Raw genomic sequence first — 27364 nt, forward strand, 5'->3', positions numbered from 1 at the left:
GAATATTGTGAAAAGGTTCAACATTGAAGACACCTGGTGCCACACTCTAATCAGCTAATTAACTCAAAACACCTGCAAAGGCCTTTAAATGGTCTCTCAGTCTAGATCTGTAAGCTACACAATTATGGGGAAGACTGTGTACTGTGTAAGTTGTAATTTGCTTAATTTATCAGTGATTGTTTTGAACTTGGATTTGGTAGTTAATTATTGCGACAATACACTTCTAATGCCATAAAGGCAATGCCATTTTATTTTACTGTGGTTTCATAGTTGCATCAACTCCAGTAACTATGGCATTTGGTGGACACAACGGCACACAGATCATTTTTTAAAACCTGATGAACAGAGCTGTGTATCTCTCAGATGAGAGCCAGAGCATTTCCTCTCGGACGTATTGTCCAGTGCTGTGGGAGGCTTGTGTGACCCAAGTGGCAGCCATCTCATTGGCTCGTGGTTGTCATGGGGATGTGACTTGGCTGAGGTGCTAGTGGATAAAGTGATTTTTCGCTTCAAGCCAGGTGCTCATCATCTTCCTCGAACCCTGAAAGGAACCGCACATCCCTCATTAGACATTCAGAATCTAATTACACATATCTACGTTCTCATCAAGCTAGCTTTCTTTCCCCATAAAATCTCCAGAATCATCTACGTCCCCTCTTCCAGATCAACAAAAAAGAGGTGTGTGGGGAGGGGGGACATGATGGTGGCAGTCTTTGATCTGATAGAAGGCCCCTGCAGGGATAGAAGCCTGGGATGGTGCCAGAACCCCTCTTGGCTGACAGTCTCCTCTGCTGGTTGGCAGCTTGAAGGCTTTGGTGATTAATTCTGCTGGGAGGATGAAAGCAGCTCTAGCCAGCGGCTCCCTGCCTCAGAAGGCCAGGGACATGGTCTGAGCACAGCCCGGCCCAGCGCAGACCAGCCCAGCCGTGCCTTTCCCTTTCTGGCCAGCTGCCCGCCTGCCTGCCTGCTGCCTCAGGACCAACCGCAGCAGGTGATGGACCAGGGAGAGCGATGGAGACGGATAAAGGGGGAGGGTGGAAGACAATCCGATCCATATTGAACAACCTTTTCTTTTTGCTTCTCCCCCCGTTTCTCCCTCTCTCACTGTGTCTTTCTCTGTTCTGCGCTGTTTTATTAGCCAGCATCTTTTATGTTGTTCCACTATGATAATCCCCTGAGACGGTGCAGCACCCAGTTTCAAACAGGATGTAAGGCACAGCTGACAGCTTCACTGCACCAGTGCAGCAAGCCCTGGAGCCTAAGACAGCGAGAGATATAGAGAGGATTTTTGACAAGATGCAGAGGTGTAAAAAGAAATGCAAAGGATGAAGAACATAGTCGTTTTATCTCTAACCCGGCACACTTTTCTGATATCTTCACCTGGAGTTATAGTACGGGTGGTGTCTGGCCTTGTTACAGCTCCGCCCCTTGTGTGTTGTGAATGTAAGCTCCGCCTCCGCAGATTTCAGCTGTGCTTACAATAAAATGAAAAAAAAAACACATGCACATGTTCACTTGTGTGAGCAAGCTCAGTTTAAACTGAGTTTGGGAATATTTCTAAAAATGTACTTAGCTATACACTCTTTAAATGTTTGGGGTCAGTAAGGTGTTTTATGCCTAAATTAATGCTTTTGTTAGTAAAGGATCCATTAAAATTACATTTGTAATGTTATAAAAGATTTCTGTTTCAAATAAGTTGTTTCTATTCATCAAAGAAAAATGCATCACAGTTTCCACAGAAAAGCAGTAACTGTTTTCAACACTGATAGTGATAAAAAAAATAATAATAATTTGTAAACAGCAAATCAGTATATTAGAATGATTATTATTAAAATGATTTCTGAAGGATCATGTGACACTGAAGACTTGGGTAATGATGCTGAAAATTCAGCTTTGACATCTTGAAAAACTAGAACATGAACATAACAGTACTTGAACATAACATAACGTGAATACTATAAAAATATCTAAGTGAATCAGTATATTTTTCTTGTAAACAGCTAGTGTGACTACTGTCACACTATTTCTGGAAAATGTAGTCAAGTTAGAAGCATACAGTACTCTTCAGCACTGTATTCAAGCACGGGATCCAGTCAATTCTTCTAAGGTAGCAATACTTTGTGCATTATGCACCAATTTAAATGAAACACTTAAACTACTGCTTATTATTAATCTTCTTACTAGCAGCTTATCATTAGAAAATGATTTTGAACAGATGCTCATTTCAGATGTTTGTTTTCCAGCAGAATTTCTTTCTCAGTTAAAAAAAAAAAAAAAAATGCATTATAGACTATTTTAATAATCAACTAGTCCTATATAAGCGTTATGTAATTACTTTAATTTTGCCACCAAATTCTGATCAGACAATGAATTTATTCTCATTTGTTTTGCTATTTGTTTCTACTCTAATGTCTGTTGGATTACATTATAGTGCTGTACAGTGGATGTGTTTATGAGTGTTAGGTCCACCTGGACTATGTCACTATGTATTTATGGGGTGGCGGGTCAGATAGAGTGACTGTATATCTCCTTTCTTCTCTGTGTGTGTGTGTGTGTGTGTGTGTGTTTGCTAACACAGGTTAGATGTGCTCTTGTTAAAGCCCAGTGAGCAGCCAGGGCAGAGCAGCCTCGCAGCTGGTCTTGAGGCCAGGAGACAGCGTCGAGTGTATGTTACTCTCCCACCCTTCCCCAGAAATATCTCTCGCTCTGCGAAAAGGAAATACCAGATTAAAGCTACATTACACCAAGACCGGTTTTCATGCTAACCGCCCACCTCTGTCTGTTCCTTGCATTTTCTTTTACACACTCTCTCCATCTTCTGTTTCCATTGTTTTTTCTTGTTTTTGTCCCCAAAGACACCCCCTTGTTTTCTCTTTTGACCTTTACCTGCCCTCGTTCTCCCCTTCTAGTTTTTTTCCCCCTTCACCCTGTGTATGATTCTGTCTCTCCATTTCTCTTTTTTTCTCTCACACATACTCTCTCCTGGGTTTAACATTGTTGGCAGTCTGTGAGAAAGGCAGCAGCCAGGACTGTGAGCATATCCTGTGGGAGATCAGTTTTCAGCTGTGTGTTTGCGAATGTGTGTGTGTGTGTATGTATGCATGCCACCGTTGTGCTTTCTTTGTGGGACGGTGGGGAGTTTTTTCACCTGCTGTAGGGACAGACTCCCAGGTCTTAGAGAGGGCTTTACAGTGGGTGTGGAGAATGCTGCTAATGCAGCCTGGCTTTAGACATCTACTCTCAATGTCCTGCCTGTGCTGAGTCCATACGGCCCCGCACACACACACACACAGCCACGGGGGCCTGTCAATGATTAATAGCTTCTCCCTGAGTGGCATCTTGGGAGGCCCTGAGAGAGAAAGAGGCAAAACAAGAGCTCTCTTTTCCCCTCAGCTCCCCTCTCTTCCTCTTCTGAGAGAGTATTCACTCTCAATCCACTGCAGAAAGATAGATTTAAAAGAAGATAAGGACATTATGTGTGTATTATCTGGAGAAACTGCAACAAATTTCATGTGCTTAAATACAATGGAGTCCCTAAGCTTGAGACCACGTTATCTGGAGTTTAAAGTCTAAATGAATGGTAAAATTAAATCTAGAAAAAAAAATTATAATTATTAAAAATGTGAAAAATATTTTATATTATTTGTAATTATTTAACTTTTATCTTTTATATGCAAAGCAAATAGAAACTATTTATTATTATTTGTAATAAAAAAAAGTAAACTATTAAATTATGAATTCTAAATGATTGAATATGAATTATTTGAATGGCTTTAAAAATAAAATCACTTTAAATTAGTAAAAATAGTTCATTGTTTTAATTATTCTTTTAAATATTATTAGTAATAAAAATCTAAATATAAACATTTTCAGTTTTAAACAAATTGTTAAAATGTTATGCATTTAAATATGTAATAAAAACAGAAGCACTTTCAATTTGTAAAATGTAAAAAATAATTATTTTATTGTTTTTAATTGTTGTGCTTTTAAATATTACTTTTAATAAATTCAAATAGAAGCATTTCCACGTATTAGATTTATTTTTTTATTTTTTTATTCTCTTAAATAATATTTTTAATGAAAAATAATGGAACAAACAATAATTTGGATTCCTCTGTATATCCATTAGAGAAAAAAACAAACACACTTTCTTTGTCTGGCTGTACAGCAGTCGCCATCCGAACCAAAGTCAAGAGTCTTATTTTCAAAGTCAGGTCATAATGAACTTGACGAGACTGACATTTTCTGTATTTCATCAGGTCCAAAGAGCTGCGTAATGCGGTCAGAAACATGAAAGAGTCTTTCATGCTTTTATGCAAGTTTTATCAAGGCTGAAGCACCAGGGCTTTTCAAGTCACCCAGGATGAGACTGTATGCAAAAATAAGACATAAAATAAGGGTATGATAATGATTTGAATAGTGTAATTCCTGTCTCAATATGGTGTAAAGTGACTCTGTGAATATCCTTGATGATGTGTCATCAGCACATGGATCATGTAAGAACTGTACTATGAGTATGATTATGGTGATATGATGATGTGCGGTGAGCGATGTATATGAGCCGTGATGCATAATGAATGTTCTCACATTGATAGTCCTTTTCTTTTTTGAGTAGGTGAAAACCAGCATGTAGAAAAGTAAATCATTATTCACCAGGAAGGAGAAAAAGAAACTTAAAGGGATATTCCACCCAAAAAGAAAATAGTTTACTCACCTACATGTCATTCTTAACCAGCAGTATTGGCGAGTACGTAATTTAATTGCAAAATACATTTCTCTGTAATCCTTTACAGTTACTGAGATTTTTTTAAATTAAATTAGTTATTTATGAAACAGTTCACGATTAAAAAAGGGATTACATCTGAATATTTTCTGTAAAAAGCTCATTTGTTGCTTTGCATGTTTTTAATGTGCAGCATAAGGCTGTTTAGTAAAACGTTCTGATGAAGGGTGAGTAAATCATAACAGAATTCTGGGGTTAACGAGTATGTCTGTACATTTTCACCTTAAATTCTCTTGGTAAAATTTAAAGGATTGTTGGCATACAGTAGAGATTAATATAATTAATGTGGAAAGTATAGGTTATTTCTTTACAGACTTTGAGCACAGTTTGAAGCTCATAGAGTTCTTCTGGGAACTGGAGTTTTGGTTTGTACTAAGATTTTATTGATTTATTTTTTAAATGAAGCAAGGCAGCCATCACACAGGTTACTATTGTGGTTATATTGTTATGGCATTAGTGAAATCTTGAGCTGAGTATTGGGTCTGCAGTCAAAGATTAGGCTAAGAGAAGATAAGAGTCGTTCCTGTAGCTCAGTGGTAGAGCCTTGCGGTCATGGGATAAATTTCCAGGGAACACACATACTGGTAAAAAAAACAAAACCAAATGTATAGCCTGAATGCACTGTAAGTCGTTTTGGATTAAAGCATCTGCTAAATACATAAATGAAAATGTCATGTAAATGTAAGAGGACCTGTGATTGAGAGAGTTCAGGCCAGTCTTCATCTGTAAGAGCAGGCCGAGAGGAGGTGGTGGTGGGAGGGACACAGAGAGAGAGAGAGAGAGAGAGAGGGAAGGGGTGGAGGAGTGGGGCCAGGAGGTGAAAGCCGAGCTGGAATTTGTGCGGTATGCAGAGAATGATGGGATTTTTCCTGCTGGGCGGCTGAGAGCTGCTACACTGCTGAGCATTGACCAGCATACACACACACACACACACTCAGAGAACTGAAAGCTCCATCACACTCTCTACCTCACACAAAACTCTCAATCTCTTGCCCCTCCCTCTTATTCTCTCTCTCTCTCTCTCTCTCTCTCACACACACACACACAAAAACAATTCAACTTCAACTGTAAGCACATTTGGTCGGGCATAATAAGAGAATTCTGTCATTTTTCTGAAACGTTTGTACATTGTTACAGCACAACTCAAATGATGTGTTGATAATATAATGTGGTGAAAATAACATTTGACCATTTTTGGAACAAAAAAAGTTGACTGTCTTCTTCGTGATCAAGTATACTTACCTTGATGGGGGCAAAATATGTGGTTGTTGTAGAAATTACCATTTAAAAAAATGAAATACTAATAATTAAAAAGTATTATTATTTCTTTTCTTTCTTTTTTTTTTTTTTTTTGTTTGGTTAAGATTATCATGTTTTTTTATTATATAATAAATGTTAATCATTTAAGATTGAACGTTTGTGTCTGAAGCAATGGTTAAATCATTGTAATCAATACTAAAAATAAATAAAAGTAGGCATTTTAAAAGGTTTCCATGAATGTGATCTTCATATGACAAAAAGATACAGCTTACAGGAAAGAAAGAAGCTGTCATTTTAATAAATATTGAAGTGGTTTATGATTACTTCTCTTTTTTTTTTAGATGATCATATTTTTTATTAAATATTTGTAGAAAAAAAAATGCCAAAATTAAAAAAATCCAAACAAATCAATCTACTCATAAAATGATTGAAAGTCTGGGTCTGAGGGAAAGGTTAAACCAATCATTCAAAAAATGCATGGGGAAAAAAAAGCCATTGACCTTCATATAACAAAAAGAAAAAGTTGAAATCTGTTTTAATAAATAGCAACCATGACAGAAATGTACTCGTAATGGAAGAAACACCCACACTCGTACAAACTCTCAAAAGAAAAGAGTACATCTCCAGCAATCAGGCGTTTTTTTTTCTTTTTTCATTCTCCTTATTCTCTCTCTGTCTTTTAGCGATCACACATTTCTGACATTCATAGTTTTTTTTTTATTTTTTATCAATGACTAAAATGCTCTCACTCTTGTCCTTTGTTCTCTTGTCTCAGTATCAATCAATTTGTTCTCTTTCCTCCACAATTCTTCTTCCCCTGGCTCACTCTCACTCTCTTTCTATGCCTTTCTTGTGAGCTCTTTCTCTCCATCTATCTCTCCCTCTCCTCTGAGCCTCCTCCTCCTCTGCTTCGGCTGCTGGCATGCCTCCACTATCACAAGATTGTTATTTAATATATTTCTTTCTGTTGCGTCTCTTTTAATATGTGCTATTGTTCAGAATGACCTTTTTGGTCACGAGCTGTTCTTGGTTAGCCGCTTTCGTTTTAGTGATACAAAGTTAGAGAATTTAAATGTCTACTGTGGGGATCATGAGGATTGTATTTTTATTCTAGTTTGATGGTTATCATAAAAATATTCAAAATTGGATTATAGCTTTTTCACACAGGGCCATGGGAAAAGATGCTAAATAATTTGTGCTGAACTTTTTAAAAACTGAAATAATATCCATAGTCATTTGCCTTGTTCCAAATCAAGTATATTTCTTGCCCAAAAAAAAAGGCATGAAAGGCTTCATATATATCCTTCCTAGAATTCATGATACGTATATGTGACCCTGTCGATTTTTCTTTTATGCCAAAAATCATTAGGATATCAAGGAAAGATCATGTTCCATGAAGATATTTTGGAAATTTTCTACCGTAAATATATCAAAACTTAAGTTTTGATTAGTAATATGCATTGCTAAGAATTCATTTGGAGAACTTTAAAAGGTGATTTTCTTAGTATTTAGATTTTTTTGCACCCTCAGATTCCAGATTTTTTAAATAGTTGTATCTCTTCCAAATATTGTCCGATCCTAATAAACCATACCTCAATGGGAGGCTTATTTATTCAGCTTTCAGATGAAAATTAAAATAATAAAAAACAATTCTGAACAACATTAATGACTAATTTAAATATTAAAATGCTGTATATAAGCTATTTATATATTCTTTATTTTTCCCAATATTTGACAAGCATAAAAAGATGTTGCCTATACTATATTAAAATCAGTTAGTGTGTCGTGCAGTTCACTAGGTTTGGGAAAGACCAGACTTGAAACTAGTTGAAACTCCTTTTCTTAGTTCTCCGTCCTTGCATTCTGTTTTTCTAACCCTCTTCTGGTATTCTGGACTGGTCGTCTATTAGGATACGAGAGCCATTTTTTTTCTTTTGTCTGAAGCAACTTTGGAGAAATTCCTGACTTGACTCCCCCCTTGCCTCCTTGAATGAGAAACTGTCAGTTTAATTGGCTCTGATCTCGTATGCAAAGCTGCTTTCACTTATTGCACTCAGGTCTTATCCTTTAAATATGGATAAGATTGGGGGGGGGGGGGGCACGGGGTCTTCTGCCGCCTGTATGCTTTGAATTAAAGCCAAACATGCAGCGGTTCATCCCATATTATTTTTTTCTCAACCCGTGAATATACATATTTTTCCTCTTCCTGGTGCAGTAGATTTCCACTTATTAAAAATTCTGCTCTGTCTGAAAGTCCCTGTCTGTCTCCAAAAGACTCTAAAGCACATCAGCAGGCAGAATATTGCAAGAGTCTGAAATGGGGCGCAGTGAAGTGGCAAGGCCTTTTTCAGAATCACTTAACGCTCATAAACAAAACACATCTGCAACAAAATCTGCAATCATGTCAGCTTTAATCCTGAGGGACAAATCCATTTTAGAGAGTCAGAGATGAAGAAAAGAAGAAGAACAGGACAGCAGGAGAGACTGTTACACGTTACATTTATGGAGAAACTCTTTGTGTTTTGTAAATTCATACATGAAATTGCACTCATACCCCATTTTATTGTCATGATATGACATATTTCCATTGTCGTAATTGTTATCTAAAACTAAAACTATTCAAAAGCATTTTCATTTAATAAGCTTAAAGGTAACTATACTTGAATTTAAATTAATTGTAATAAACAAAAATTTAGAATCACTGGCAACTAAATAAAATAAAATAAGCTTATATTAAGTACACTGTAGAAGATTACTGGAGTACATTTAACAAGAAAATATTATCTTAGATTTCTATACTTCATAACTGTATGTTTAATTCAGTGTGTTATTTGACATTTCCTTGTAATTGATTGTAAAATTTATAATGTAAAAAAATTAACATTACCAAAAAAAAATTAATTACAAAAGGTTCAACTAAAATGAAACTGAAAATATATATTAATCGCTAATTCAAAATATTAAATACAATAATTAGTTATTACAACAAAAATAACTGCATATTTCTGAGCGTTATAGGACGTGAAATCAAATGTAAGGTGGAACTTGATGGCAAAAAAGGCAGAAAAAAGCTTTGATTAAGATTTAAAAACAATGATTTTCTTTATATCGAATTGTGCACATTTATTAAGAAAGTCCTTTTTTATTTCATGTTACATTTTTTTAAATGGTCAGATGTTGAAGTATTTTGCTTCAGAGCAGCTCACCGGTGAATTCCCCGCTTATGCTGGGTTTAACTGAAGTCTTGTGTCATCACAGTAGTAACATGAATGGTTGGATGTTGCTGAAATGTATTAACATTAGTTCCCTAATAAGGTTGCTCTAGAGCATCTTTTCTCCCTCCTTTTTTGCTCCAGAGTTCCTCTCTGGCTTCATCTCAGGCTCCATCCATCAAGATGCACATATACATTTCTAAATATGACTCTGCATTTTTGCAAACTTGTGTTGTTTTCTATTCAGCCACTCTGACATGGAGATCTCTAGTGGAGCAAAACAAGAAGATTATCCAGAAAATCATTGGCTGTGTATATATTCCCCCTCTCGCCTTCCCACGTGATGCCATGGAGTATGTAACGACATTAATCATATCTATCTAAAATCAGGGACTCTGATACACTCTCAGATAGAAATGCAATGCAGGGCCTGGAATGGGCTGATAAACATCAGCACAAGACTGAGTTTCCAATTCCTGCCTCAGAATAAACCCTGGGCTGAAATGAGAGGGAGATTGAAATGTGGAGGAGAGAGAGGGCCCTGTGTCTGTCGGAGTGAATGAACCATGTGACAGGACATGTCGTGTTGAGTGGCAAAGCAAAAAAAAGAGAGTGAGAGAAGTGGCAGCTCAAAAGTAAAACACTATCCACAGTTTCCCAGCATCCTGCCTCAGTGATGAGAGAGAAAGAGAAAGAGGGAAACAGGAAGGGGGAGGAACAGATGGAAAAAGTAGCCGATGCCTTGCAAACAGGACGTTAGCATGGCAGATATGTGGGTTTTATGAGCAGATATTTGCAGGCATATGTGTTTCATGAAAGCTGTGTGTGTGAGAAAAGAATAGAGAATGCATGAAGAGACAGTAAATTCAAAAATATTATGTATTCACCCTCATGTTGTTCCAAACCTTTCTGAAATACAAAAAATAATTTATTTTCCAAAAAATGTCAGAATTTACATGTTTGACAATCATAGAGAATATTAATATCTGCTTCAGTAATGTATTGATTTTAGTCTTTGCCTCAAAGAAAAGCTGTTGTATGAAGAAGATGTGCTCTTTAACCATAATAGGTTCTTTATTGGCATTTTTATGGTAAATGGACTGCATTTATATAGCGATTTCAGTGGACCCATGGCCATCCGAAGCGCTTTACAAGTTGCCTCACATTCACCCATTCACTCACTCATTCATTCATACAACGATGGCGGTGGTGTAGCCATGCAAGGCTCCATCCATCTCATGGGGAGCAGCTGGGGTTAGGTGTCTTGCTCAAGGACACCTCGACACTTGGTCAGGTGGAGCCGGGGATTGAGCCACCAACCTTCCGGTTTGTAGACAATCTACATGCACCACTGAGCCACTGCTGCTCCAAAATTGTTCTTTTATGGTATTGCTTGTGAAAGTTTTTTGCTTGACAGCACCCTTGCCCATTTGCTGTCATTGTTTTCTTTTACATGCAGTCTTCTAAACATCCTCTTTTGATTCCCACAGAAAAAAATGGGGTGAGTAAATTAACTACCCCTTAAAATATTGAAAAATGCATGGAGAGTGCAAGAAACATGAAGAATAATTTTAGAGATTTCAGAAATGTAAAACAGATCTGGTAAGATAGAGAGTAGATACAGAACAAGGAGAGAGAGAAGGGGGGGGGCGAATGCTCTGCACACCGCATGGTGATAACGTCAGACAGTTTATAAATTTCTCTGGCTGAGCCGGACCACTGCCTTGAGGCAGACACAAGCTGAGCCTCTCCATGTCACACTCAGAGCCTCTAAATCTGAAAGAGAGAGACAGAGAGAGAGAGCATGACATTTACAGTGGGCTGAAAGAAACGTGATGGACGTTTTTCCATGAGAGAGTGAGAAGGCTTCCCCTGGGAAAGGAAGGACCGAGAAAGAGAGGAAATGAGATGAAAAATGGGCTCTGTGCCGCCTGGTAATTTTGCTTTGTCATTATACAGGACTTCATACAGTGAGTGTCTTGTCTTGAGTCTTCAGCTGTGTTCTAGTAGTCAGCTCTTAAAGTAATAGTGCACCAAAAAAAATTATATTTGGGGTAAACTGTCCCTTTAAGAGCAAGACCATTTAAAACACTGTATTTGTATTTTCTGTGCATACCCACCTTTAGCAACTCCAGCCACTTCCTCTCAGCAGTCCACTTTATATGTTCTTTTGAAAAGCCGAAACAATGGTAGCTGCCTTTTTGCTGACGCTACAGTTTAAACTTACTCTTTAAGCTAGTGGGCCTGGTGCATGTATAGCCTGGGGATGCGGGTGCGTTAATAAGCAGCTAACTGCCAAAGCAGGATCTTAATATGGTTCACTCATCTATATTGCATCCTGTTTTTAGTTATACTTCTACCACCATTAGAAGTCTGCTGTCCATTTTAGTAACTGTCTTACTGCTGTTTTTCTGTTTGGTTCTAGCAATAATGAGATAGAAGCATTCCATTAATTCAGACTGTAGCTTATTTTCAATATGTTCAAGAAGCAGCTATTTTCTTCTGGCATTAAAATGAGGAAAAAACTAAATCAGGCAGTATGAAGGTATAATTGTTCCTTCTCCCCCTGCGTTCTCCTGTATTTGAGCACTTGAGCCGGTGTATTGAGAGGTGGGCTCAAGAGAGCCCGGCACTAAACTTGATCAAACCGGTCTATTTGTCTTTAAAGCACCCGAGACATGCTTCACTTCCTGTTGTGTAACACTGCCTTTTCTACATCTCTGACTGAGCCACGCAATACCAAGGCCCCAGAGATAGAGAGGGAGAAAAACGAAGCACAGTTCTATTGCTGCTCAACGTGTTTGAGCTTTGAACATGTGGCTATTTTCACTCTTCCAGAATATTCTGTTCTTTCAAAAGCAGAATATTCTACAAAGTCTGGCATCATAACAGACATGGAGTTTGAGCATCGTCATTTTGAAAGAAGTAGTTGACACAAAAACGACAATTTCGTCATTTACTACCCCTCGTGTTGAATTTTCAGTTACATTCTGATCGTATGACTTTAGAAGTAGTTGTTTGGACTACATTTATGGTGTATTTTTGAAGTATGCAGAGCAAAGGGATCATGACAGAATTTTCATTTTTGGAATGAGAGATCCTTTGATATTTTTATCATTAATATAAAGACGCCACTTATTATTTTATATGCCATATGCCGTTTGTTTCTGTCATTCAGATAATACATGCCATCAAACTGCGGTATGGCAATAAAGTCAGTTTTCTTGTAATGGCTGTGGTGCCATTTTGGATATACTAGATTTACTGTATCTAATCCAGATTTTCTGCTTTTATTGGCAACACAAAGTTTTTTTAATACCTTGCTCAGGATACATCTTTATTCCATTTCAACCAATAAATCTGATCTAACTTCACTCTGAAAAAAAAAACATCTGGCAAGCTACAAATTCCTCTGGATTTATAAACCCATTGGACCTACAGTGCTTTTTGTATATGAAGTGCTTGAAAAAGTGTCTACCTAACCAAAACATTATGTATGAACCTCTTAGATAATTCGAAATGCCATGGCGGTTTTAAAAATATATCCTCCTGAGGGGAGCATCTCAGTTGGCTGTGTGGGGTCTCGACAGATGTGATGACCAGAGGCTGCTGTATTTCTGTGAAGAGGTTTTAGCTACAGTAGTGTGCGTCCCTTCGTCATCCATCTCTCATCAGCGTTCTTCCTTTTAGCACTCACTCCCTCTTTCTCTCTCTCTCTCTCACTTTTCATTGCTTCCCTTTTTGAGTGGATTCGGAGCACCACACACAACACTTCCGCCCTCTCTACCACCCACACTCACCAGTAACAACAAATCTCCTCCTGTGCAGTCGGCCTGAAGCCCGGACACACACACATGTACCATCTATCAGCTTACCTTTTAAATTATAATGCCAAGCCACAGAAAAACATGGAGGCTACGAAAGAAACCCCTTTCTTACACTATTTTGTATGTTCACAAGCATTTCTTCCCTGTTACCTTCCTGTTTCCCAAGCATCTCTTCCCGTTTTAGCTAAATGCATTTTTTTAATGTATAAACGTTGCTTAATTAAAAATTATTTGAATGTATTTTTTTTTACATTTTATAGAAGCGGTTCAGTCAGAATTTTTATTCTTGACTGTAAAAGGTGCGCCTGACAGTTTGAGGTCAAGGATTAACGCTAAAATGGGCGGTTTATAAGCAACAAAGCTTCCAATCAATGGTTGTCTTTTTCCCCCATATCATTTTTTGTTGTGTGGTGTGGTTTTCAGTCTCGCGCTCAAGTTTCGTTCATGCACAGACCTCCTGCCTCCAGAGTGCTGCTGGAGAGCTGCGTTTCACTGCATATGAAAGCAGATACAATCCAGAACTTGTGGACCCGTCACCTAATACAATCAGAACAAAGAGGAAAACTGGCACAAAACATGCCTGAGTCCTATTTTTTTCTTTTTTTTTTTTTAGAGAGAGAGAGAAAAGAGAAAAATAGAGTCTAAGATACTGAGTTTGTGTGTGTGAGAGAGAGAGAGGATAGAGCTGCCAAACACTCCCTTACAAGAGATAACACAGTTAATTTTCCTAAATTTTGCCTAGAATTTAGACAGCGTCTGTGCCTAAACTATAAGGGTCATTTTTGCTAATTTGTTTCTGGCTCTGCATGTGTGTGAAGGGTGGGGTGACGGCGACAGATTGGGTCTCATGGCTCCAGACCCTCTGTATTCACACTTCCAGCAAGGTCACGTGACACCAGTCAAACTCTGTCACAACCTCACTGGAGGAGAGCTGGCAGCAACAAACCAGAGCAGACCTAGACAATACTCACGCACACACAAATGCTTTTACCCACCTTTTCATCTGGCTGCTTATAAAAAAAAGCATTTGACGTACAGTTTGTGCTGTAAACCAGTTGTGTGCTTGTAAAAATGCCATATGGCAGTCATCAAGTCCGCAGTGTGAAAAGACCACTGTGGATTAGTTCTAATGAGAGGTATGACTAAAACCTGACAGCCATGTGAGACCGTTAGCCATCATACGCCTTTACACCACAGAGTTAATTCCACTCTTTTCAAACCCAAATCTCTCAGTGCACCATGAGTCACAAACTGAGTCAGAAATCTGAATTTGCTGACTCGAAAACCACAGAATTTATTTAACCACCAGCACGTGACCCTACAGTGCTTTATAAAATCCTGTTTAAAAATGTCAACTCCAATAAGTATTGTGAGTTCAGTACATATTAAGCTCAAATTAGTATTTATGGCTTAATGATCTTCTTAAAACAGATTGGTTACAACGAGGCACTTACAGTGGAAGTGAATGGGGCCAATCCAAAAATAGTGTTTCAGTACACTATAAAATAAAAAGAAAGAAAATAAAAATGTACAAGTAATTGTCTGCCAGGACATTATCTTTTAATTTTCTGGACATTTCCATTCAATGTAAAACATAAGTGCAAATTTTAAAATACAGGTATAACACCTGTGAAAAAATAAAATAAATACAGAAAATTCCTTAATTTTAATAAAGTATATTGTGTTCATTTTGGGGGGGGGGGTACTCAATAATAATACATTTTAGCATTTTTTATGTAAGCTTATATCCACAGTTTTATAACTTCATTGCAATTACAAAGCAATAAACCATAAAATGCCTGTAAAAAAAATTTAACATGCTTTACAGCACAATTTACAGATTTTAAACGTAAGTGCTTAAATCTCCAAATATAAAAAATGTGCAATCCTTTAAACAAACTGCCATTTTACGTGTTTGCTTTAGAAAGAAAGAAAGAAAAGAACAAGTTGATATAATTTTTGTGGTTATAAACATGATGCCAAGAACTGCTGGTTGAGCTAAACTTGTACTGAACCTGGAACTTTCTTTTAAATTATTTGTCCTTAAGTGAAAACATTTTCTGTTGCTTAATTCAGAGAGAAGCTTCAATCTGAAGTATTTGATCCTGTGCAGAATGAAGCAAGATTGTTTTTTTCGCTGACATGAACTTTGCATTTGGCCTTTTCCAGTTGTTCTGAATGAATAAACACCAGTGCTACACACAGCGCCACTTACCTAAAGCATCTCTCATGTGCCATGTTTGCTAGACTGTGGCAGTCTCAAGTCAGACAGTGTTCTTGCACCGCATACTTTTTTTTTTACAGAGCAAAGTCATACATTGACTCACAAATTCCTGTCCATTTTCCAGCGATGTGGCAGGCACGGCTTTCAGCCACCTTTCCTCTAACCCTAACTGCAAACAATCAGACTTTCGCTGTGATTTTTAAATCAAACATTAAGTGACTTTTATCAGATGAATAGATTTTGTTTTGACCTGTGCTTGACTTAGGCTGTCTGGGCAAATCACATCACATTTTGGGCCTACTAAAAATGCCTGGAACTTCAGACAGAAGCAAAATAACCTCCAACCCCACCTTTCTGGAACGTTCTGAAACTTCAGAGCTTCTGGCTGTAACCCACAGACACCTTCAACCACAGTTGCTGCATGGGAGAGCTATACAGGTCGCTGCTAATGCTCTGACTGCTTTGTGAAAATTCCCAGCAGTAATCCGAGCTGTATTTTTATTTTTTAAAAGGTGATGTGAGATTGCTCACTGGTGTAATCGTTTCTTTGTTTTTCTGCTCTGCTTGCTCGGTTCAGCAAAATCATAAAATAGTGTGTTTTTTCTATCTTTAAAGAAGATCTATGTGAGCAACATATCCGAACATCTGACAAACATCTCCAGTTGTAAAAATGCAACAAAAACTGTAACTCCAGGGGAAAAAATAAAATCTATGAACTCAGCAAAGTTAGTAAAAAGAGGTGGCGGTAACCTTCAGAAGGGCTTAAATTCTCTCTCTCTCTCTCTCAAGCGCTCAGAGCCCCGTTTAAATCCTCCACCCCTCTGGACGGTGAAGGGGAGCAAAGACTAAAGCTTAAATGCTTTGAATGATGGTGAGGAATGTTTAAAAGTGTCTGTTTGAGGAAAGAGGGTGGGCTGGTTTTTTTTTTTTTTTTTCTTGGGGGGAGACTCCCATGGGACAAACCCAGTCTCTCAGATCTGGTATGCGTGATTGAACAAGGAGAATAAAAAATGAAACCTGGCTTCTCAACTTGGGGAAACAATGGCAACTGTTGAGAACAGGATTTATAATATTTTGGTGGGTGAAATATATCCACTGTTAATAGTCACTAAATTGATATCAGATGCTTTAACAGTATGTCTATTATAGGATTGGATGACTTAAATTGTAAAAGGGGGCATTAAGTGTTAGTTTTAACACTTTAAATAGCACAATTAAAGGAAGCATCCATTTTGTTGCACTTCATAAATAATGTAACAAACATGCATGCACCTAGCACACAAACATAACTTCCATCATCCTCTAAAACACAAATTTCTCAAATCCACTACATTGGAAATCGACCAAATAAACTCCTAACCCATTTATAACACTGTCTGTGATACTGACTGAACATTATGACATTTAGCATCAAAAGGACTCAAAACCAAACTGAATGCATGAATTATAGCAAAAATCACAACCCACAAAAATCTTCCCTCATAACAAAATTCAGAGTGGCTCTTTTATTTATATAAATATCAACTTTAATGTTTTTACTGTAAGAATATAAAACATTTTAATTTGGGATTCTTTTTACAAATACATTTACAGTACATTAGAACACAGTAGCTTCTCAGCAGGACTCAATACATGTTGCAGGTCGATACATCATGGTACATATATACTGGCCTGACATGCTTTTTGTGTGTTACCTTCGTTTCGACCATGTCTTTTATATGTAAAGTTGAATATTATTGTATTTATAACATGATGTGCCCTGTTTCAGCCCTGTGAAGAGGCAAACAAGGTGTCACTGAATTGCAAACAGGGATTTGTTTTCTTTTTTAAGGGACAAAATTCACTTCAATTTGAAGTACAACGATCTGAATAACAGCCATTAATTAATATCTGCTTACATAAGCATAAATACATCAGCAGAGATAACCTCTTATTCAAAGCAGGAATTAAAGGCTATCCAGGCCTGTAAAATTTAGCAGAAACTAAAAGAGATTGGAAATATAAAAGCTTAAGTTCAAACCCAGTATTTTTGTCTGTCTTTGCATAAGGGTAGTTGACAAATATAGCATCATGTCCATGAACTTTTGAAGATTTTAGGCTTGTCATGTATACAATGTATGAGGAAGAAAATGTGTGACTTGGGTCTTGTGACTGGTCACTATTTCTTTCTCATTTTAAAACACTAACGTTACTTCAGATATTGCATGTAGTCTCAATTAATTTAAAATAACAAAACAGCATTGTTTAATAATTATGTAATTAGAATGAAGAATTAAAAATGTAAGGATAACTGTCTCATCACAGGACATTTGCTAAACTGCTTGTAATTTTATGTCAACTACCCATAGACGTGTTTTGAAACACCTTTTGTTGGCTATCTGAAGGAAGGGGGGGGGGGGGGGGGAAGGTAGTCTGAATCCATCCTTTCAATCAGTGTTTTTGCTTTCCTTAAGCAAAATATGAGATAAAGGGGGAGGGGATTGTTTTTCTAGGCACAAATTCTCATTCTTCTTAAGAATAACAATATAATACATCTAACGAGGTAGCCAAAATATCGCGATACTCGTGGTGGAGGTGGTTTAATATTGCGATTTGTTAAGGGGAAAAAAACTTTTTGTGTGTTAATAGCAATAACTGACACATGTCTCACATTCAGCATTTTAAGCCTTTTTATGTACTTTGCTCTATTGAAATTCACCCATCCCCCTCCCGCCCTCATTCTCTCCCTCCCTCCTTTCAGAAACCCCCCAAGTTTCACCTCACTTTCTCACTTTCAGTCATCTGCCAAAGGCCCAGGTTCAAAACTTTAAGGCAGGGGAGCTGCGTGATCCTCTCCAGTCCCCTCTTAGTGATTTTCGTACATCCATACAGATCGATGCCGGTCAGTTGCGTCAAGTGGTCTGCGATCAGCTCCAGTCCTTTGTCTGTAATCCGCACGCACTGGCCGATGTTCAGCGTCCTCAGCTCGTGCATTTGGCGCACCATCCTGTTGATGCCATCGTCACTGATGTGGCACGAGCACAGCGACAGCGACTTGAGCTGGTACAGGCCCTGCGCGATATAAGCCAGGCTCTGGTCGCCTATCTTGTCGCAAAACGACACGTCGAGTCCAGAGAGTCTCAACGTGCCCATGGCGAGGTGCATGATGCCCGTGTCGCTGATGTTGTCGCACGAACGCAGATTAAGGCTCCACAGGCTCGTCATGTGAGAGAGGTGGATCATGCCAGCATCCGAGATGCCCCCGCAGAAACTTAGATTGAGTACTTTGAGCTTGGTCAGGCCTTTCGAAATGTGCTTAAGGGACAAATCCGTCAACTTCTGGCAGTCCTGCAAGGTCAGGTATTCCAGACTGAGGCAGCCCTCCGCCGCGCTCCGGGTCATGCCGGCTAAGTGCCCGATGCCTACATCCGACACATGCCGGCAGCTCCTCAGATTAAGACTTTTGAGTCTGTGCAAACCCCACGCGATGAGCAACAAGCCCGTGTTTGTGATGTTACTGCAGCCTCCCAGTTCCAGCACCTCCAAGTTTTTCAGATACTGTGCTATTCTGCCCAAACTGGAATCCGTGATCTGCTTACAAAGGCTCAGATTGAGCACCCTCAGGGAAGGGATCTCCTGCACGAACGCGTGCCCCAGGCCGTTATCCGTTAAGTTATAGCAGCCGCTCAGATTCAAGCTCTCGATGTTGGGCATCCCCTGGATCACGTAGCTAAGGCTGCGCCTCAGGCTGAGGATCTGTACGCGCCTGATGCCTCTCGCCTGAAGGCTGGGGAACAGGGACGGGTTCGCCCGCCTCAGATGCAGCTTGGCTTCCACCCCCCTCCACACGGACTTGTGGTAGGACGCGTCCCTCCACGCCGTGCACACTTGGGCAACTCTGCCCTTGTCCCTCACGTCCAAGTAGCTGAAAATCATGGCTAAAATCTCCGGAAAGAGGCACGAGATGTGCGTCTCCATCTTCCACACGCGCTCAAGAAAACAAACGGCGGCAAACCCCCACCAACGGTCACCGTCGCGGCTGGTAGTCCAGTCCCCTCAGGAGAAAAAAAGGCTTTTAGAAAGCTCCCAAGCTTTTCTTTTTACATTTAACTGTGTAAATCGACAACTCCCCGTCCAGAGTGATCCTTTCAGTGGTGTGGGAAGGATTCAAATGCAAAAAATGCCCCTCAAAAGACGCTTGATCCGATTCAGATAGAACAGCGATCGGGCGGTCAGGCAGCGCTGCTGCCCGTTTGGTGCTTTGATAATAGTCTTCGCTCGACCCGGGGATCCAGACGGTCGTACATTTTCAAAAGATGTCTAAAACTGCAACAAACCTCGGGAGAAAATAAATTCAGTCCGCTATCAGATAAAAGAGTGAGGTTTCGTTTCGCGTTTGTGCTCCGCTCGCACTCATTGCCAAGCCGAGGGGCTTCCTGCTGCCTTTGTCTGATCTTTTCAAACTGACTTGGCAGGGCCGCCAGCACAGAGCGGCTGCGGGGGAGACGCGTATGTTTAAATCTGTTAAAACCGCGCAAATTGTTTACGAACAGTCTGAAACTTATAAAGCAGGACAGCACATATTTTTAGTTACTGTCCTAGTCCTTGTTCTGTTCTGCTCTAAACTGTTATGAAAGAAATTCGTGTTGTGGGTGTGTGTCTCTCCCCTTTTTGAAAGCAAAGTGGTTTAACCCAACTCAGCTGGAACTGTAAGAATAGTTCCCCTGGAAACCAACTTCTTACAATTCAGTTCACTTTACCCTTAACCCTTAAGCTTCCGTGTCAGATGCTGGTATTTTTTGCAGTAGTTTTTTCAGTTTTATTTATTAGAGTGAAGTTACTTGTTAACCTGCCATTTTTCTCAGTATAATAATTTTCTGTTTTTTATGTGTATAAAACAAACAATAGAAAGGGCTCATTGTGGGCATTTTAAATATTACAAATTCTATAGTTTCAAAATGTATGATTTCATTAGTTATAAATGTAATTGCAATTTCTATTAAAAAAATATTCCTGTCACGATTTTTAACTATTATAATATAGTCACTCTTTTGTTCACTTCTTTCTCATTATAACCCGAACAAAAAGACACGCAATGTTAAGCTCTGTGAAACTGGCAGCAACAGTTACCCTTTTTGCCCTGTCAGTCTTACGTAAGGTAGTTTTTATTCCACCTTTTGCATATTTCCCCGTCTTTGGGCCTCAGGCCCCCCTCTGAGGGCTCTTTGGCATTGTTAGCTGATATGACGGGAGCATTTGCAGAAGGTACTGGAGTGTAGCAGAAAGAAGGAAGAAAAGCAGCACACACACGTTTGTGTTTACAATAGAGAATGCAGCACAGCACAACTGACAGCACAAGTCCAACCCTCCCCACTCCGTCTGTCTCGAACCTTCTCTCTACCTCACCACATGTCGTTCTCTCTCTCTTCAATAAATGTCACTTTTTTTTCTTCCCACTCCTTCAGTTCTCACTAGTTCAGATTATAATTGTGAAAAGCACAACACTCTATCCAGCATTATTTCTGGAGTAGCTCACAGTCCTGTAAGTCCACACAAAATCAAAATTGGTCCTATTCCATGTTCTTATTGTTTTACTTATAAAATAACTTTATTTCAACAAAAAAGTCTCAATCTTTAGTCAAATCTCACTTACTGGTCCCTCTTATTTTTATCGCCCACTTAACCATTTTATCTTGTTCTCACCAAACATAATCTTTAACTCTAAAATATGTGCTGTTACTGGAAGAAAAAAACACTGTGTATGCCATTTCATGCTGATGTCAGGTTCAATTCATGCACTCTCTCTGACAGATAGGTCCTAGGCTTGTATGGTGGACAGTTGAAGGGCTCTGAATGCGCGCTGAGCCCCGATGCCCAGCATGTAAAGGGGCGAGAGGTCTGTGACAGCGGCCCCTCTCCCTGGCTCCTCCAGCCGGCCTCACTGCCAGAGAGGAGGGCTGCTCCAGAACTGCACTGCTGTGAGTCAGAGACTCTCAAAGCAGGCCTGCAGTGCCAGAAGCAGGACTCAAGCTGCTCCTGGAAATAAGCAGAGACAGAGAGGAGGGGACAAGAGAAAAAGGAAAGGGAGGTTTGATTTAGAAAGCAGGTGAAAGCTAACAATTAAAAAACATGCACTCGCTGCAGAGCGACGGTGCAATTTATTTTAACAGTTTACGATCATTCTAGCTAAATTGCACCATGTGAAAGCAAAATAGATGGTGAAACTGAAAGCATGCAATGATATTCTGATCTAAAGTGGAAGAGATACCAAACATTGGGTCAAAGGAAAGTGAAAATAAAGCTGAGAAACAGTGAGAACTGGAAGGACAAGTGCTACATGCAAATGAGAAGGTGTTGTAGGACCTTGCAAAAAAAGAAAACGAAAAAAAAAGATCTGTCGTGTGATTTGATGTGCTGATTCAGGGGAGGGAGATAATTGGATAATTGCATGCCACAGAACTGCGCTGATAACTGCGCTTGGGGCAAGCGTTTCCTAGGAGACGTAGGCATGTGTCAACATGCTGTTGAAAGCTGACACCTCATGAATAGATTTTAGGCTACTTTGTAGTTTCTCTCTCTCTCTCACTCAGCTCCTTTACGAAATAGTGTATGACTCCAATCTCCTTTTTTGTTTTGCAAGCGGTGGCAGTTTGAGGAGAGATTTTGGCGGATATAACTTGCACAAACGCTCGCATACATATAGCTAGCTGAATGGGCTTTTCATTAAATCAGACAAGAGTTTCTTCTATGGCAAGGGAAGCTACGTTACTCTATTCAAATTAGGTCGAATCTCCCTAGGAGCGGCAGCCCCATTGGGGTACTACAGGGGAAACACCAGGAAGCTGATGCTCTCGGTGTCTTTGTACAGAACAGGCGATGATGTAATACTCTGCCGGCATAATGCATTGCAATGGTAATACTGCTACTGATACAAAATGAGCACATCCCTTTATTTTCCCATAACATTTAATTTCTTTGCTCTGTGTGTGTCATATTCATGCACTTTTCCTCTATTTCCTCTATTGACAGAAATGCTTTGCATTTTTCATAGATATAAAACTGTATTGGTTTATATATACAGTCCAAAAGTCTAAGACTGCTAGTAAAAATGCAAAATCTAATTTTTTAGCATTTCTAATAATAATACATTTTCAACTACAAATTCTAACAATGACAAATCAAATATTATCTAAATATATATATATATGATATATTATTGTAATGTAAAAATTTATTGGTTTTATATACAAGTCCAACTTCCTGCTTCTATGTTCTTGTATAATTTTAAAATGCATACAATATGAATAAAATATTATATTATAATAGTTAAATAATAATATAAATATATGAATTAAAAAAAATATATAAATAGAATATATAAAATAATTGAATAATTAATATGAAATTCAGCATTGCCATCACAGGGATATATTACATATGTATATATTAGAGAAACAGTTCTTTAAATTGAAGTAATGCTTTACAATATAAAAGTTTTGCAGTATATTTTATCAAATTAATGCAGTCTTATTTAGCAAAATATATATATTTATACACAGAGACATACATAAAGTTTTTCATTATATTTTACTTCTTCTCAGACTCTTGGCCCCACTGTATTTTATTTCGCCCTCTTTCCCTCACCTTTTCATTCTCATCTTCTGTTTTTTTCATAGCTTCACCTTCTTTTCTTTTCTTTCTCTCTCTATTTCTCTCTGTATGCCTGGAGCCCACAACCAGGTGAGTCCCCTCTGGAGAGTAATTACAACCTGAAACAGAGATTGGAGCCCTGTAGCGCTCACCATCAAAGCAGTCGTAGCTAACAGCCCGGGCTAATGTGCTGAAGAGAAGCGACACTGACAGGGCAGAAAGCAGTGGGTTCAAAACACATGCACACATACAAAAAACACCAAAGTCAGCCTCTCTCTCATAGCATGACCAACAATAACCGGTCGTTTGGCTGCACAATGGTCACATTGCACACCTGGGACCTGCAGGAGACAAAACAGATAGACAGAGAGAGAGAGAGAGAGAGAGCACAACAGACAGAGAGATGACTGAATTAGTCTGCTGCATGTCCAGGCCTGGAGAGAGGGAGGAACTAGGAACGCATAGAAAAGTGTTCTTCAAACAACTGTGTGACTCAAGGCCAGAATATACACACATCAGCCACCCAAAGAGTGTAAAACCCTTAGACCCAGTGGTGGGAGATGTCATAGGTCCCGCATCCACAAGGAGAGGTTACTGTCAATGCAAGCTTCGGCACTGAGGTCATGAGCTATTAGAGGCCTGTTTTATCAACAAAGACTGTTTTCAGCCTTTGGGAAGTCTGTGAAAATGTACTTTGTGGAAGTATTTATGCCTATAAGCCACCCAGGTTATTTTGACTGAACTGTAGATCACACATAAGCCCTTTTATTTTCATTTATTTTACAGTGAAATTCAATATAACACTTGAAGTCTTTAAATATATTGCATTATATAAATATTTTTGATATTTTTATAATGCATTATTTAGTTATTGCATTATTAAGCCTTATTCAATTTATATTGTATTTTATAATGCAAGATAATACAAGATACTTATCTATTCATATTTACATCTTTAGATAGTAAATTGCATTCAAACACATGACAGATTTTACAAACATTATAATGCATTTTAACTTTGGTTACAATTATTTATGAAAATATATTATACATTGCAGTGTACATTATGAATACCTTTTATAATGTGAATATTATGAATTCATTATCACACTGATGAATTTTATGAATTCATGATACATAAAGGCTTCAAGCAAGTATGGAACTATCTTTTTCACTTTGGAAAAAAAGATGAAGAAATCATGGCAACATTTTTTTTTAGTTACTCTAACTTATCAAATTATTTTAAAGTTAAACGAGATTCAACTCGCTTTTTTAACATCAGTTTATATAATTTTTTAATCTGTTTAGTATTACTTAATCAGTATGAGTTGAAGCAGGTGGATTTCTGTTTAGTTTTTTCACTCTGTGATATTATCGCTGAAACTTTTAATGTAGCATTGTTTTATTAAAATATGTGAACAAAAATACTAAATGAAATGTCTGTAAATATATTATGTTCAAATGTAGTTACAGATACAATGATTCAATTAGCCTATACCATTGAATCATTAAAGTCATTTTCATCTTTTCTGGATAAAACCCCACAGTTAAGGCATCATTATTCAGGTTGTGAACCTGCCATGAAACTCAAGACTAATTAGCATTCCAAAAAAAAAAATCAAATAAAGCAAATGCATTTCAAAAAATGGGTACAAAGTAATGCCACAGCCCCAGTGACCTATTGTTGGTTTAATTATCAAGAAGTAATCATTTCTCAAAATTTCTGCACAAACAAGGAAATCTGAGTCATTAAAATTATTACTCAAAAAGCACCATGTGAATGCAAGTCTGGACCTTGCCAAAAACAGAACTGTGACCCAGTTGTGATGCAGGAAAAGTTTGTCTTGTTAGATAAGGCCAAGATGAAACCTTTCAGCTAAAATCTGAAGTAATATGTATGGTGCAAATCTAACACTGCCCACACAGCAAAAAGCATCACATTTACTGTGAAGTATGCTTGGTGATAGCATCTCACTGAAAGGCTGTTTTTCATCAGCAGACACTGGGCATCTTGTTAAAATAGAAGAATGGATCATGGGGGGAAGGAATACAGGGAAATACGGCAGAATCTCCAAAAAGACTAGAATAATCCTAAACGACAAGCCATATTAGTACTGAACAGCTCAAGAACAAAAAGGTAACTAGTCAAATCTGATGTTAATCCAGAATCCCTGACATTATTATTTTTTTACAGTGCTCATGTTAATAACTTACCTGAATAGACCTGAATGAAATCTGACTAGACTAATTACACAAAACAAAACAAAAATTTAAATAAGAAGAATTAAAAAAAAAAAAAAATGCATATATGTGTGTGTTTATTCCCGTTTATTTTTGGTTCATCTCACCATAGCTGTCAAAGAGTATCTCTTTTAGGGAGTGTTGATTGTGGAGAAAGTGGAGCTGTTTGTCTCAGTGCTGGGACTCAGAGACAGCCGTCTGCTGACAGCGCACCGAGCAGCTGTGCTGCCCTCATAATAACAATAACGAAAAACTAAATAATTCATTAATTCTCACAGAAATACATTGTTTGCAATTGAATTAAACATCATAAGAAGGTGTATTGTGTTTGATAGAGGAAAGAGAAGTTTTAAACATTAGGGTCCAGAAACACAGAACTTGAAAGCAGGGTTTAGAATGCTAACCTGCAGACCTGCAAGTCTGGTCTGGCTTGTTCTGCTTCTCTTCCGGCACGGTCCACTTTTGCCGATCTCCCGTTTTTAGTCTCTCCTTTCCACCTCTCTTGCCTCCTCCCACCCCATTGCTGTTCCTCTCATCCACTTCAGGAAAGTGTGCTGCGCTTGTGTCCCGAGAGGTTGATCCGATACAGGTCAGGTTAATCAATCCACGGGGAGTGAGAGGCAGTGCTGGGAGTTTTAATCAGGCCGAGACTGTGGAGACTTCAACCTCTCCACCCTCCAGCTGCCTGCTTCAAGCCAGCGAGTTTGTATGTGTGGTCACGTTTGAGGACTTGTCCTCTTTCCTCTCCCTTGGCATGTGTGCTCATGTATAGGCAGTGCTGCAGAGCATTTCTGTACCTCCAGCTTTCTGTTCACAAAAAATGCATTTTTGGAGTAAGTTTGATAGGCTGTCCTTGAGTCCTCTTTTTTTTCCTGCATGGGATTACATAAAATGTCCACCTATTTACTTTGTTTTCCTATTGTTTGCATACATGCTGATGGTAATGACTGAAAAGTAGTTTGAAAAAGCAAGTAGACATGTGCATAATCAACCAATGGTAGTGTGTGAGAAGGCGGGATCTACAGAGATTGGCCAAACCATTGCAAATATGCATACATGTAGTATATGAGAACTGTGGAGAGTCAATAATAAACAATGCCAAAACCAGGACATTTTAGGCAATTCAGAAATCCCAGGCAGGGCATGTCCATGAAAAGATAACATCACCCTAGATTTTTCTTGTATTTAGTCATTTAAATTCATAAAAAATAAAAATAAAAAAAGAGTAAGAAAATAAATAAATAAAACCATATAAGAAAATATTTATCTACATTTTGCAAATTAAATCATTTGAATTACTATTATAACAGTTATCTTTTTCAACAAACTGTTGAAAAAATGTCTAAACAGCTTTACAATTGTTCTTTATATAAAGAATTGTAAAAAGTAAAATGCAAAATAGCCTATCATTTGGAAAAGCTGACATTTATTTTCATTTATGTTTATGATATTTCCCAAATATGGTAAGAATCTAATGTCATTGTTCATTAAACCAGTTTCACAAACTAAAAACAAAACCATTGTATCATTTATTTAAATAATCTTATGAAGGACATCAAAAATAATTAAGGAAACTTGAGACCAAAATAATTTAGTATAACCGCATTTGAAAAATACATGTAAAATTGACTCTGATTCCCCTTCACAAAAACAACATATTGTTGAAACCCCTTCCTTGAACTTGCTAATAAAATCACTGCAGGGATAATTTGAGTATTTTTAGGATTAACAAATGTATTAATATCGAAGCACAATTTCGATAGTCATGTTTGCACTTCATAACACTATTAGGAGAAACACTTTTTTTCTGTAGTTCCCTAAATTAACCCTAGATTGTCTGCCATCTTTGATGTGCAATAAAACATTTTCTTGTGGGTAACGGTGGCTGGGGAAAGGGAGAAGAGGAGGAGGTGGTTGGGAATGGATCGGACTCTCCAGTGCAGCACAGGAGGTCTGATGGGCAGCCAGCAGCCTGTCGGTGTGCCAGGACTGAAGTGGGCACTGTGCCAAGGCTGGTGGTGGCCTCTAGGCTGCCTGGGGAGAGAATGAGCACCTCCATAAACTCTACTCAGATAAGAGTGAGAGACATAGAGTGAAAGAAAAGGAGATGAAGAAAGCATCATCATATACGAAACTGGCTTGTGATCTCAGACTCGAGACAGATTTATCCAGGGTCTGATGAGCAGAG

General features: G+C 38.3%; 2 protein-coding genes and 1 long non-coding RNA gene across 3 annotated transcripts in view; 1 reads left to right on the forward strand and 2 right to left on the reverse strand.

Moving 5' to 3' along the window:
* The window catches only part of LOC113048276 (protein Wnt-5b-like), a 71717-nt gene that overhangs the window by 24276 nt on the left and 20077 nt on the right, over positions 1-27364 (forward strand). The gene's annotated exons all lie outside the window — the stretch shown is intronic.
* Positions 231-26337, reverse strand: LOC113048277 (uncharacterized). The gene is made up of 2 exons (XR_003276434.1): positions 25581-26337; positions 231-541 (listed from the first exon to the last, which is right to left on the reverse strand). It is a non-coding gene; the product is annotated as an uncharacterized LOC113048277 (long non-coding RNA).
* fbxl14b (F-box and leucine-rich repeat protein 14b) lies at positions 16797-19751 on the reverse strand. Its single transcript, XM_026209990.1, has one exon. It carries the CDS (start codon positions 19261-19263, stop codon positions 18061-18063), a length of 1203 nt encoding a protein of 400 aa, XP_026065775.1. The 5' UTR covers positions 19264-19751; the 3' UTR covers positions 16797-18060.

The sequence above is a fragment of the Carassius auratus genome, chromosome 29 (assembly GCF_003368295.1).
Source record: "Carassius auratus strain Wakin chromosome 29, ASM336829v1, whole genome shotgun sequence".
NCBI lineage: Eukaryota > Metazoa > Chordata > Actinopteri > Cypriniformes > Cyprinidae > Carassius > Carassius auratus.